Raw genomic sequence first — 15,676 nt, 5'->3', positions numbered from 1 at the left:
TATATATACCCATTGGTTCTTGAAGAGTGTAACTTATACCTCATGAGCTTAGTTCAATTGTCTTACCCCATCAAAACCCAAAATATAAGCTTGTTTTACGTCAATATTTGTAAACACTGTAATTGTAAACAAACACTGTATATCATGAAAACATGGTTAAAACTATAATTTTGATCTCATGGACGGTCAGTCCTTGCTTCCAAAGCTATGTCTATGCATTTGAGAGTGGTTACATTTCTCCAGCCCTATTCCTCAGCTATTTACAGTGGAGGGGTAACCGCTTTAACTTATGACCTTTTATAAGTTGTTATCCCATATTGGTAATACAGGAAGTCACCCTCTGTTATGAAGAGGTAAAGGACAGAGTGGCACAGTTATACAGGCCTGAAATGTGGACAATGTTTTCAATAGCAGACACAGCTCTTTTAGCCCTTTGTGTTTCAGTTCACCAGAACAGACAATGCAGAGGTGCTAGCACTATACAGTACCCTCTCTGATTCCACCCTATTATCACATCCTGTCTTCACATACTTCTTGATTCCATGTCTAGAAACGATCCACTCACAACTTTTCAGTCCACTAATGCATAGAAATGCGAAAATGTGCATCTTCATATTTCCCTGATGTGTTATTGTGAAATATGGGTATAATAATTATAATTATGATGGTTTGTATCTAGAAGATTCCAGACAACAGTTGAATGTGTCCATGGTGTTTGTACCATACACTCTTAGTAAAAAAGGTGCAATCTAGAACCTAAAAGGGTCCTTCGGCTGTCCCCATAGGAAAACCATTTCAAGAAACCTTTTTGGTTCCAGGTAGAACCCTTTTGGTTCCCTTTCCACAGAGGGTTCTACATGGAACCCAAAAGGGTTCTACCTGGAGACAAAAATGGTTCTACCTGGAGACAAAAAGGGTTCTACCTGGAACCAAAAATTGTTATCCTATGGGGACAGCCAAAGTCTGGCCTACTGCCCTTTGACACAATCTCTCTCAAAATTTCCCCACTGTCATTCTCTCTCATTATCTGTTCAAAAAAATATGAAAATCCATTAATATATATATATATATATTCACTGAGTATACAAAACATTAGGAACACCTGACCTTTCCATGACAAACTGACCAGGTGAATTCAGGTGAAAGCTATGATCCACCTCAATCAGTGTAGGTGAAGAGGAGGAGACAGATTAAATAATGATTTTGAAGCCTTGAGACAATTGAAACATGTATTGTGTATGTGTGCCATTCAGAGGGTGAATGGGCAAGACAAAATATTTAAGTGTCCTTGAACAAGGTATGGTAGTAGGTGCCAGGTGCACCGGTTTGAGTGTGTCAAGAGCTGCAGTGCTGCTGGCTTTGTGATTATGTCTTTCGTAATGTCCTGTTCTTGTTGTCTGGCTGCATGTTTGAGTTCTTGTTGTTTGGCTGCACGACCATCTTGTCTTTTCCTGTGCTCCAACTCTAATTTCAGTTGTTCCCATTTTGCCTTTAGTTCTACCTCTCGCAGTTGTATGTCTATGGGTTGTATTCTACCAGCCGTAGGAACCTTTTCATCATCCTCCCTCTCTGGAAGGATTTCCTCCTCCACCAAAGCAGTGTAGACTAACTCTTTGACTACCGCTTTCAAAAACGGCATGTGCAACTTTGATGTCATAATACTTTGCAATGAAGAGCAGATTCACCTTCGTACATTTATCTAGCATCTCCCATGTAGGGTTTTCCACAAATGCTTCCAACTTAAAGTCCATGGTTTTTATTTTATAAGCCTGTGTGTTTATGCAACTTTCCAAATGATTCCACCAATCTTATAACTCCTTAGGGTGGATGTCAGTAACAGAAACTGTACAATAATAGTGTCTTTCGACCATTCAAATATCTGGGCCCAGCAGAGCTTCAGAGTAGGTGATTAGAGCGACTGGGAAACAAGATCCCGGACGAGCCTCCATTTTGTTACGTTCCCCAGCAAGAAAACCAAATAATGTTGCTGAAACAGAAGGGGGAACTAACAAAGAGTCACTTCCACCTCCACTATTTTTGGACGTTTAAATGAATTATATATACCCATTGGTTCTTGAAGAGTGTAACTTATACCTCATGAGCTTAGTTCAATTGTCTTACCCCATCAAAACCCAAAATATAAGCTTGTTTTACGTCAATGTTTGTAAACACTGTAATTGTAAACAAACACTGTATATCCTGAAAACATGGTTAAAACTATAATTTTGATCTCATGGATGGTCAGTCCTTGCTTCCAAAGCTATGTCTATGCATTTGAGAGTGGTTACATTTCTCCAGCCCTATTCCTCAGCTATTTACAGTGGAGGGGTAACCGCTTTAACGTATGACCTATTATAAGTTGTTATCCCATATTGGTAATACAGGAAGTCACCCTCTGTTATGAAGAGGTAAAGGACAGAGTGGCACAGTTATACAGGCCTGAAATGTGGACAATGTTTTCAATAGCAGACACAGCTCTTTTAGCCCTTTGTGTTTCAGTTCACCAGAACAGACAATGCAGAGGTGCTAGCACTATACAGTACCCTCTCTGATTCCACCCTATTATCACATCCTGTCTTCACATACTTCTTGATTCCATGTCTAGAAACGATCCACTCACAACTTTTCAGTCCACTAATGCATGGAAATGCGAAAATGTGCATCTTCATATTTCCCTGATGTGTTATTGTGAAATATGGGTATAATAATTATAATTATGATGGTTTGTATCTAGAAGATTCCAGACAACAGTTGAATGTGTCCATGGTGTTTGTACCATACACTCTTAGTAAAAAAGGTGCAATCTAGAACCTAAAAGGGTCCTTTGGCTGTCCCCATAAGAAAACAATTTCAAGAAACCTTTTTGGTTCCAGGTAGAACCCTTTTGGTTACCTTTCCACAGAGGGTTCTACATGGAACCCAAAAGGGTTCTACCTGGAGACAAAAATGGTTCTACCTGGAGACAAAAAGGGTTCTACCTGGAACCAAAAATTGTTATCCTATGGGGACAGCCAAAGTCTGGCCTACTGCCCTTTGACACAATCTCTCTCAAAATTCCCCCACTGTCATTCTCTCTCATTATCTGTTCAATAAAATTGGATATATATATACAGTGGGGAAAAAAAGTATTTAGTCAGCCACCAATTGTGCAAGTTCTCCCACTTAAAAATATGAGAGAGGCCTGTAATTTTCATCATAGGTACACGTCAACTATGACAGACAAATTGAGAAAAGAAAATCCAGAAAATCACATTGTAGGATTTTTAATGAATTTATTTGCAAATTATGGTGGAAAATAAGTATTTGGTCACCTACAAACAAGCAAGATTTCTGGCTCTCACAGACCTGTAACTTCTTCTTTAAGAGGCTCCTCTGTCCTCCACTCGTTACCTGTATTAATGGCACCTGTTTGAACTTGTTATCAGTATAAAAGACACCTGTCCACAACCTCAAACAGTCACACTCCAAACTCCACTATGGCCAAGACCAAAGAGCTGTCAAAGGACACCATAAACAAAATTGTAGACCTGCACCAGGCTGGAATGACTGAATCTGCAATAGGTAAGCAGCTTGGTTTGAAGAAATCAACTGTGGGAGCAATTATTAGGAAATGGAAGACATACAAGACCACTGATAATCTCCCTCGATCTGGGGCTCCACGCAAGATCTCACCCCGTGGGGTCAAAATGATCACAAGAACGGTGAGCAAAATCCCAGAACCACACGGGGGGACCTAGTGAATGACCTGCAGAGAGCTGGGACCAAAGTAACAAAGCCTACCATCAGTAACACACTACGCCGCCAGGGACTCAAATCCTGCAGTGCTAGACGTGTCCCCCCTGCTTAAGCCAGTACATGTCCAGGCCCGTCTGAAGTTTGCTAGAGTGCATCCAGAAGAGGATTGGGAGAATGTCATATGGTCAGATGAAACCAAAATATAACTTTTTGGTAAAAACTCAACTCGTCGTGTTTGGAGGACAAAGAATGCTGAGTTTCATCCAAAGAACACCATACCTACTGTGAAGCATGGGAGTGAAAACATCATACTTTGGGGCTGTTTTTCTGCAAAGGGACCAGGACGACTGATCCGTGTAAAGGAAAGAATGAATGGGGCCATGTATCGTGAGATTTTGAGTGAAAACCTCCTTCCATCAGCAAGGGCATTGAAGATGAAACGTGGCTGGGTCTTTCAGCATGACAATGATCCCAAACACACCGCCCGGGCAACGAAGGAGTGGCTTCGTAAGAAGCATTTCAAGGTCCTGGAGTCTCCAGATCTCAACCCCATAGAAAATCTTTGGAGGGAGTTGAAAGTCCGTGTTGCCCAGCGACAGCCCCAAAACATCACTGCTCTAGAGGAGATCTGCATGGAGGAATGGGCCAAAATACCAGCAACAGTGTGTGAAAACCTTGTGAAGACTTACAGAAAACGTTTGACCTGTGTCATTGCCAACAAAGGGTATATAACAAAGTATTGAGAAACGTTTGTTATTGACCAAATACTTATTTTCCACCATAATTTGCAAATAAATTCATTAAAAATCCTACAATGTGATTTTCTGGATTTTTTTTCCTCATTTTGTCTGTCATAGTTGACGTCTACCTATGATGAAAATTACAGGCCTCTCTCATCTTTTTAAGTGGGAGAACTTGCACAATTGATGGCTGACTAAATACTTTTTTTCCCCACTGTATATATATATATATATATATATACTGAGTATACAAAACATTAGGAACACCTGACCTTTCCATGACAAACTGACCAGGTGAATTCAGGTGAAAGCTATGATCCACCTCAATCAGTGTAGGTGAAGAGGAGGAGACAGATTAAATAATGATTTTGAAGCCTTGAGACAATTGAAACATGTATTGTGTATGTGTGCCATTCAGAGGGTGAATGGGCAAGACAAAATATTTAAGTGTCCTTGAACAAGGTATGGTAGTAGGTGCCAGGTGCACCGGTTTGAGTGTGTCAAGAACTGCAATGCTGCTGGGTTTTTCACGCTCAACAGTTTCCCGTGTGTATCAAGAATGGTCAACCACCCAAAGGACATCCAGCCAATTTGACACAACTGTAGGAAGCATTGGAGTCAACATGGGCCAGCATCACTGTGGAATGCTTTCAACACCTTGTAGAGTCCATGCCCCGATGAGTCGATGCTGTTCTGAGGGCAAAAGGGGGTGCAACTCAATATTAGGAAGGTGTTCCTAATTTTCTGTACACTCAGTGTACAATATATATATATATATATATATATATATATATATACACACATATAGACACATTATACAGCAATGTGATGGGTACTGCACTGTGCAATTTGGGACTAATAAAGAACTGCTACTGGTACTATTAGCAACCAATGATCTCACTGAATGCCTTGTTCAATGTCCAATGGCACTTCACGCTTACACATTTCAAGGATGATTTGCTCAGTACTCGTTTGAGTGACACTTTTGTGAATTGATGTTTCAATTGTCCTCGCCAGTGAGTGGGCATTATTAAATTGCAACTTTTATGTATGTCTCTTTTATGATCATCTCTCTCAATGTTTAACACTGACTCTCTTTCTTTCAGTGAAGCCTCATCAAGAGAACAGATTTGTGTCATCCTATAAAATGATGCCAAAGGTAAGGTTTTTATTGATCATGATTGGTATTAGAGCGTTGCCTGACGACTCATACAGAATTGAATTACGCTGCTCTATATATCTCTACATACATTCATCATGGAGAATAAATGTTAGTGGATGTGGCATTTGGCCAGAGCAATATAGATGGGTAGCAAGGCAAATTAGAGCACACATACACATTTTTAAAGGAGGTAGTTCAATTTCCCAACTAGTACAATTTTCACTGTTTTACTTTTCTGGAAACTGTATAAGTCAAGTGTGTCAATCTATGTTACACAGAATCCTACAGATGAAGAACCATATATGTAAAAAATAAATTAAATAATTGACAAACATGACACATCATTATACATTTTTGTATATAAAGTATATACAGTATATATATTTAATATATATAAATATATACAGTACCAGTCAAAAGTTTGGACACACCTATTCATTCAAGGGTTTTTCTTTATTTTTACAATTTTCTACCTTGTAGAATAATAGTGAAGACAGCAAAACTATGAAAGAACACATATGGAATCATGTAGTAACCAAAGAAGTGTTAAACAAATCAAAATATATTTCATATTTGAGATTCTTCAAATAGCCACCCTTTCCCTTGATGACAGCTTTGCACACTCTTGGCATTCTCTCAACCAGCTTCACCTGGAATGCTTTTCCAACAGTCTTGAAGGAGTTCCCACATATGCTGAGCACTTGTTGGCTGCTTTTCCTTCACTCTGAGGTCCAACTCATCCCAAACCATCTCAATTGGGTTGAGGTCGGGTGATTGTGGAGGCCAGGTCATCTGATGCAGCACTCCATCACTCTCCTTCTTGGTAAAATAGCCCTTACACAGCCTGGAGGTGTGTTGGGTCATTGTCCTGTTGAAAAACAAATGATAGTCCCACTAAGCCCAAACCAGATGGGATGGCGTATCGCTGCAGAATGCTGTGTTAGCCATGCTGGTTAAGTGTGCCTTGAATTCTAAATAAATCACTGACAGTGTCACCAGCAAAGCACCCCCACACCATCACACCTCCTCCTCCATGCTTCACGGTGGGAACTACACATGCAGAGATCATCCGTTCATCTACACTGCGTCTCACAAAGACACAGCGGTTGGAACCAAAAATGTCAAATTTGGACTCCAGACCAAAGGACAGATTTCCACTGGTCTAATGTCCATTGCTCGTGTTTCTTGGCCCAAGCAAGTCTCTTCTTATTATTGGTGTCCTTTAGTAGTGGTTTCTTTGCAGCAATTCAACCATGAAGGCCTGATTCATGCAGTCTCCTCTGAACAGTTGATGTTGAGATGTGTCTATTACTTGAACTCTGTGAAGCATTTATTTGGGCTGCAATTTCTGAGGCTGGTAACTCTAATGAACTTATCCTCTGCAGCAGAGGCAACTCTGGGTCTTCCTTTGCTGTGCCGGTCCTCATGAGAGCCAGTTTCATCATAGCGCTTGATGGTTTTTACGACTGCACTTGAAGAAACTTCTTGATATTTTCTGTATTGACTGACCGTCATGTCTTAAAGTAACGATGGACTGTCATTTCTCTTTGCTTATTTGAGATGTTCTTGCCATAATATTGACTTGGTCTTTTAACAAATAGGGCTATACCACCTACCTTGTCACAACACAACTTATTGGCTCAAATGCATTAAGCCAATTCCATAAATTAACTTTTAACAAGGCAGACCTGGTAATTGAAATTCATTCCAGGTGACTACCTCATTAAGCTGGTTGAGAGAATGCCAAGAGTGTACAAAGCTGTCATCAAGGCAAAGGGTGGCTACTTTGAAGAAACTCAAATATAAAATATATTTTGATTTGTTTAACACTTTTTTGGTTACTACATGATTCCATATGTGTTATTTCATAGTTTTGATGTCTTCACTACTATTCTACAATGTAGAAAATACTAAAATATATATATATATATAATAACACAAAAAATAACAAGATTCATTGGAAAGCAGGGTCATATTCACTAGGCATGAAACAGAAGCAAATGAGCTGAAATGGGAAGGTGCTATCTGAACTTCAATAAGAAATGCTTGTTTTCCATTTTCCGCAATATTTTAAAAATGTTTTGCTACAGTCTGCACTACTAAATATGACCCTATATGTATGATCCAAGTGAATCATAGATAATGAAATATGTCCATACAGTGGTTCTCCCTTTAAAAGTTGTGTCATACCCAGCACAGCTTGCGGGGTGCTGCAGAATGGTATGGCACATTGGGAGTGCATGATGTCATAGTATTTTACTGTCAGCCATTGTTGCCATTAATGCTAGTTCGACCACCAGAGGGCATCTTTGAGAAGTTAAATTATTGAAATGACATGGAGCTGTAGGCGTAAGAGTCCTCTTTACCATAGGTGTTTTAGGTACTTACTTATTGGCATAAAGGCCTACTTCAATATACAGTATATCAATGAATCATTAATTCATTCATTTGTGCATGTCATCACACAGCATACAAGTCATCCTTAATTATATAAAATGAAATAACAAAGGGAGCCTTGAATAATTAAACAATGAATAAACCGCAACATGTCGGCTAAAGCGATTGAATTCATGAATACATTTGACTGTTTTTAATATTGGCTGTACTAGAGACTTTAAAACCTTTTTTTGTTAGAAGAGACTATATGGGATTGATTATAATTTGTTTGTAAATTATTATTGTATTTGTTGTGCTGTTTATACTGTTAGAAATTTCGCTTAATTAAATAGATTAATATTATGGTGTTTCTATTCCAATAAAAAAAAAACAGTAGCCTATGTAGGCCTCAGGGTTTCCGTTAGGAAAATATGGCTCTGTACAGCGTGACCGGTCAGGAGTAGGGCTAGGCTACTAACTGACTGCGAGTGAAGAGCAAAATAATCATCATATTTCCACAGCCTAATTGTAGGCTAACCAATACCCAAACGGAGATTCAGTGAAAATAAAAATCTGATTGATTTATCAAGACCAGTCCCCATGCTTGTCTCAAAGCAGCGCGAAACAGTGCTGAAATAGTTGACAACACGCGGGTAGGCTATTGCTTCAAATTCTATTATAACAATTGGATGACTTTGGGTGTTTCAGTAAGCAACAATTTGTTGCCTTCAATTGCATTAGCCTACTTTCTTCCAATATTTCTGTAATTCAGTGATATTTATTTCCATAGTAATTCGTTATGGATCAATCCAGATGTGGTTAGAAAACAGTGCATGTGGTGGGCTATGCAATGAGATGGCTGAAGTAAAAATACAAAAGAAGCCATCCACCCTTGATGAACTATCAGCAGGACAATAGACACTTGCTGAGTTTAGGGACTTTAAATGTATAAATGGATGTTTGCGAGGAACGTCTCAAGATCAACTGTTCAGAGGAGACTGCGTGAATCAGGCCTTCATGGTCGAATTGCTGCAAAGAAACCACTACTAAAGGACACCAATAATAATAAGAGACTTGCTTGGGCCAAGAAACACGATCAATGGACATTAGACCAGTTGAAATGTGTCCTTTGGTCTGGAGTCCAAATTTGACATTTTTGGTTCCAACCGGCGTGTCTTTGTGAGACGCGGTGTGGGTGAACGGTTGATCTCCACATGTGTATTTTCCACCGTAAAGCATGGAGGAGGAGGTGTTATGGTGTGGGGGTGCTTTGCTGGTGACACTGTCTGTGATTTATTTAGAATTCACTTAACCAGCATTGCTACCAGAGCATTCTGCAGCGATACACCATCCCATGTGGTTTGGGCTTAGTGGGAATATCATTTGTTTTTCAACAGGACAATGACCCAACACACCTCCAGGCTGTGTAAGGGCTATTTTACCAAGATGTACCCACATGTACATATTACCTCAACTACCTCAACTAGCCGGTGCCCCCGCACATTGACTCTGCAACGGTACCCCCCTGTATATATAGCCTCCCTACTGTCACTTTATTTTACTTCTGCTCTTTTTTTTCTCAACACTTTTTTGTTGTTGTTGTTTTATTCTTACTTTTTTTGTCTAAAATAAATGCACTGTTGGTTAAGGGCTGTAAGTAAGCATTTCACTGTAATGTCTGCACCTGTTGTATTCGGCGCATGTGACCAATAAAATTTGATTTGATTTGATTTGATGGAGTGCTGCATCAGATGACCTGGCCTCCACAATCCCCCGACCTCAACCCAATTGAGATGGTTTGGGATGAGTTGGACCTCAGAGTGAAGGAAAAGCAGTCAACAAGTGCTCCGCATATGTGGGAACTCCTTCAAGACTGTTGGAAAAGCATTCCAGGTGAAGCTGGTTGAGAGAATGCCAAGAGTGTGCAAAGCAGTCATCAAGGCAAAGGGTGGCTATTTGAAGAATCTCAAATATGAAATCTATTTTGATTTGTTTAACACTTTTTTGGTTACTACATGATTCCATATGTGTTATTTCATAGTTCTGATGTCTTCATTATTCTACAATGTAGAAAACAGTAAAAAATTAAGAAAAACCCTTGAATAAGTAGCTGTTCTAAAACTTGAAGAAATGCAGTGATGAATGGACTGTTTTTGAAGTTATTGTTTTAGTATATTTATTTGTTGTCTAATATCAGAAGGCTCTTTAAAGCGATTTGAGTTGTCAATGTGCCGCATTGCATTGTGTAAATTCATGGCATGGTTTCTTTTTAGCCAAATGTTGAATAGACATGCAGACAAATTACTCAATGCAGGAAAAGAGGAATAATGGCCTACTGTCTGTAGTCATAAAAAATGTTTGGCTAAATAAATATATATTATTTTGTTGGGTAGCGGATCGGCTCTCGGAACTCATTAAGAGGCGGCTTCTATCTTCAATACAATCATTCATTCAGAAGGTTAAACCCATAGGTCAGGGTTCTTCAATTCCGGTCCTGGAGGGCCGAAACACCTCTGTTTTTCATCCTCTCCTTCATCCTCTCCAGTGATTCGGCTAATAAAAAAGTGGTCAGATGACGCAGATGCTAAGCTACAGGACTGTTTTGCTAGCACAGACTGGAACATGTTCCGGGATTCTTCAGACAGCATTGAGGAGTACACCACATCAGTCACTGGCTTCATCAATAAGTGCATCGATGATGTCGTCCCCACAGTGACCGTACGTACATACCCCAACCAGAAGCCATGGATTACAGGAAACATCCGCACTGAGCTAAAGGGTAGAGCTGCCGCTTTCAAGGAACGGGACTCTAACCCGGACGCTTATAAGAAATCCCGCTATGACCTCCGACGAACCATCAAACAGGCAAAGAGTCAATACAGGTCTAAGATTGAATCATACTACACTGGCTCTGACGCTCGTCGGATGTGGCAGGGCTTGAAAACTATTACAGACTACAAAGGGAAGCACAGCCGCGAGCTGCCCAGTGACACAAGCCTACCAGACGAGCTAAACCACTTCTATGCTCGCTTCGAGGCAAGCAACACTGAAGCATGCATGAGAGCACCAGCTGTTCCGGACGACTATGTGATCACGCTCTCCGTAGCCGATGTGAGTAAGACTTTTAAGCAGGTCAACATTCACAAGGCCGCAGGGCCAGACGGATTACCAGGACGTGTACTCCGAGCATGTGCTGACCAACTGGCAAGTGTCTTCACTGACATTTTCAACATGTCCCTGACTGAGTCTGTAATACCAACATGTTTCAAGCAGACCACCATAGTCCCCGTGCCCAAGAACTCTAAGATAACCTGCCTAAATGACTACCGACCCGTAGCACTGACGTCTGTAGCCATGAAGTGCTTTGAAAGACTGGTCATGGCTCACATCAACAGCATAATCCCAGAAACCCTAGACCCACTCCAATTTGCATACCGCCCCAACAGATCCACAGATGATGCAATCTCTATCGCACTCCACACTGCCCTTTCCCACCTGGACAAGAGGAACACCTACGTGAGAATGCTATTCATTGACTACAGCTCAGCATTCAACACCATAGTGCCCTCAAAGCTCATCACTAAGCTAAGGATCCTGGGACTAAACACCTCCCTCTGCAACTGGATCCTGGACTTCCTGATGGGCCGCCCCCAGGTGGTAAGGGTAGGTAACAACACATCTGCCACACTGATCCTCAACACGGGGGGCCCCTCAGGGGTGCGTGCTCAGTCCCCCTCCTGTACTCTCTGTTCACCCATGACTGCATGGCCAGGCACGACTCCAACACCATCATTAAGTTTGCCGACGACACAACAGTGGTAGGCCTGATCACCGACAACGATGAGACAGCCTATAGGGAGGAGGTCAGAGATCTGGCCGTGTGGTGCCAGGACAACAACCTCTCCCTCAACGTGACCAAGACAAAGGAGATGATTGTGGACTACAGGAAAAAAAAGAGCTTCAAGTTCCTTGGTGTCCACATCACCAACGAACTATCATGGTCCAAACACACCAAGACAGTCGTGAAGAGGGCACGACAAAGCCTATTCCCCCTCAGGAGACTAAAAAGATTTGGCATGGGTCCTCAGATCCTCAAAAAATTCTACAGCTGCACCATCGAGAGCATCCTGACTGGTTGCATCACCGCCTGGTATGGCAACTGCTTGGCCTCTGACCGCAAGGCACTACAGAGGGTAGTGCGTACGGCCCAGTACATCACTGGGGCAAAGCTCCCTTCCATCCAGGACCTCTATACCAGGCGGTGTCAGAGGAAGGCCCTCAAAATTGTCAAAGACTCCAGTCACCCTAGTCATAGACTGTTCTCTCTGCTACCGCACGGCAAGCGGTACCGGAGTGCCAAGTCTAGGTCCAAAAGACTTCTCAACAGCTTCTACCCCCAAGCCATAAGACTCCTGAACAGCTAATCATGGCTACCCGGACTATTTGCACTGCCCCCCACCCCATCCTTTTTACGCTGCTGCTACTCTGTTAAGTATTTATGCATAGTCACTTTAACTCTACCCACATGTACATATTACCTCAACTACCTCAACTAGCCGGTGCCCCCGCACATTGACTATGCAACGGTACCCCCTGTATATATAGCCTCCCTACTGTCACTTTATTCTATTGTATATATAGCCTCCCTACTGTCACTTTATTTTTACTTCTGCTCTTTTTTTCTCAACACTTTTTTGTTGTTGTTTTATTCTTACTTTTTTGTTTAAAATAAATGCACTGTTGGTTAAGGGCTGTAAGTAAGCATTTCACTGTAATGTCTGCACCTGTTGTATTCGGCGCATGTGACCAATAAAATTTGATTTGATTTGATTTGATTTAATCAGGGGCTAATTCAGACCTGCGACACTAGGTGAGTGCAATTAACTACCAGGTAGAAATAAAAAACAGAAGTGTTTCGGCCCTCCAGGACCGGAATTGAAGAACCCTGCCATAGGTCTTAGGCCTGCAGTAAATACAATTAGATTACCTGGTTCATTTTTCATTAGGTTATAATAATCCATGCCTTCTGGGAATGTTATAAAGTCCAAAAGTGATGTGTGGAGTTAGGAATTTGGCTGTCAGAATAGACATGGCATATATAGACATGGCATATAAGGGTGCAGTGAGATACCCTGTGGGTTGGACGATACTTTTCTCATCAATCATCTTGAAAAAACATATACTTAAAAACGGAAAATCAACCAATGTCAGCCTTTAAACACTTTATTATCCAAATGTTGAAAGTGCGTGTGGGCGACAGAGAGAAACAAAATGGGGCAGTTTGAGGCCATGTGGTGGAGAGTGAAGCGGGCGCTGGAGATGGGGGTGTGAGCAGATGGGTCTGGGCAGGTGTGATGTAGTTGTCGTTTGTATGTGTATGTTTTGTATTGTCTAAAAATATAAAATAAAATCTTACAAACATTTTTATAAGGAAAAATTAGAAGCTTGGAACACACATCTGATTATTCATTATGAATAGGATTTATTTGATTTAATTCGTTTACATTCTTCATTGTAACCACAATGTCGCAAATAATTGAACACACACAACATGAGCAGATTAACTTGGTCAAAACATTTATTTATTAAAGACTATCAGAAATAATGTTGGTACTTATTTATTTTGATCCAAAGCCACGAATGAGTGAATCGCTCAGCTTTATGCTGACAAATATAGCTTTATGCTGCGAAACGAATATAAACTAATATATTAAATTGCCTAAACAAACTAGTACATTTCATAAATAAATGAAGTAGCTCAGTTCTTGAAAATATGTGCAACCTTTATCCCCTCCCTATCCTCGCTGGACTCTCATTCAGTTTCTTCATCACATCAGCAAAGAAGGACTCCATGTTTCAGAAACCCACTTTATATAGAGGGGCTATCACTCTTTCACACTGCGGTAAATAAAGCCAGCTTGTTATTTAGAATGATTTCTGTTTTTAGAGGGAGAGAAACCAAAAGCCTATTTTTCGAAAATCTGTCAGTCCACATGTCAAGTGTAATTGCGCCATTGTATTTACCCAAGTTCTCTCTCAACTCCGGACCACCCGCCAGCAATTTTTTGGTTGTTGCCTGATGCAGGACTCTAGTGCCAGAGAAGAGAGACTCTCGGACTGAAACATTCACACCTCCATTAATTTACGAAAAGATAGCCAATTTGTGCCACAGTTTAGACTACCGATAGATCAGCGTTATAACTCCCCCTTGTGATAGTGTGGTGCAATGACAGAATTACTCAATTTACCACAATCTGCCACCATATACCACAAATGGTCGCTGCAGAAGCTCAAATCTTTTAATTGACGAACCACTGTATACTGTATGGTTCGTTGTTGACTTGTTTGGTTCTTCTTCCTCTGGGTTAGAATTACAAATATGCCATGTAGCAGACACTTTTATCCAAAGTGACCTACACAAGTGAGTGCATACGACCCTGGAGTTGCTAGTGCCATGCTCTACTAACTGAGCCACAATCTCGATGTTGTTGCTGTGTGTCTGACCATGTGACCTTTGACCCCTTGTGTGTTTGGGAGCAGCAACTGGCCCGCACCTCCCCTGGGAGTGTGTGTTCCCTCCGTGGTATCAGCGTCCCAGGATCCCCAGCCGTGGCCATCACGGTGAGTCTGCACCATCAGACAGACACTCCTCTATACACACACGCACACACACACCCTTGTGGGGACCTAAAATTGATTTCCATTCAAAATCCTATTTTCCTTAACCCCTAACCCTAAACCTAACCCTAATGCCTAAACCTAACCTTCTAACCCTAATTGTAACCCTAAACCTAACCCCTAATCTTAAAATAGCCTTTGTCTTCGTGGGGAGAATTTTCCTTGTTTTACTGTCCTGGTGGGGACTTTTGGGAATTTCAGGTCCCCACCAGGATAGAGGAACAAGACACCACACACACACACACACACACACACACACACACACACACACACACACACACACACACACACACACACACACACACACACACACACACACACACACACACCTCACATGACAATCCAATCCCATGTCATGTTCTCCCTCTTCTTATATTCCTCTTTCCAGGCCAAAATGGACAATCAGGTCATTGGCTATATATCTTTTTATTTTATTCAACCAGGTAAGACCCATTGAGCTTAAAAACCTATTTTGCGAGGGCGACCTGGTAAGAAGGCAAAACAAGGAAATAGCAGCGTGTACATAAAATAATACAGAAAATACAAAATACACACAAAATACAAAGTGTCACAAGTTACAGATACAATTGAAGATTAGAAACAACTGCAGCTATCACAAACAGTGTTGTCGATCAGTCTTAAAAACAGGCAAAGACACTTAACTCCCCTAACTTTAATATATTTTGAAGCATGTTTCAGGGTGAAGGGGCATTATGGGAAAAATATTGTTTCCCCATCTCAGTTCTAGCCTTAGGAACAGACAAGGACAGCAGCGACTGTGAACAAAGACTGTATTGAGTGACTGATCTGGTCAGTAAGGAACAGAGATACAAAGGGAGTTGTACCAGTGCTTTAGCCTCCTGGTGGAGAGAGAGGTCCATAGCATACAAATCACAGTGATGGGTGAGTGATCTAGCATTTGTAATAAATCCGTGATACACTGTGCCCAGAGTTAAGGTACTTGCTGAGGCCTGCATATAGACAA

At 41.1% G+C, this 15,676-nt stretch overlaps 1 protein-coding gene across 4 annotated transcripts in view; it reads left to right on the top strand.

Moving 5' to 3' along the window:
- The window catches only part of LOC121584597 (dematin), a 77,413-nt gene that overhangs the window by 39,320 nt on the left and 22,417 nt on the right, over window positions 1-15,676 (top strand). For 3 of the 4 annotated variants that reach the window (XM_041900567.2, XM_041900568.2, XM_041900566.2), the window contains 2 exons: window positions 5,582-5,634; window positions 14,554-14,634. In XM_041900567.2, coding sequence (XP_041756501.1) covers window positions 5,623-5,634; window positions 14,554-14,634 — 93 coding nt within the window. In that variant the 5' untranslated portion in view covers window positions 5,582-5,622. The remainder of the gene's footprint in view (window positions 1-5,581; window positions 5,635-14,553; window positions 14,635-15,676) is intronic. The other variant, XM_045225806.1, reaches the window with a different exon arrangement.

The sequence above is a fragment of the Coregonus clupeaformis genome, chromosome 16 (genome assembly GCF_020615455.1).
Source record: "Coregonus clupeaformis isolate EN_2021a chromosome 16, ASM2061545v1, whole genome shotgun sequence".
Taxonomy (NCBI): Eukaryota; Metazoa; Chordata; class Actinopteri; order Salmoniformes; family Salmonidae; genus Coregonus; species Coregonus clupeaformis.
This window is presented reverse-complemented; position numbering and strand designations above follow the sequence as displayed.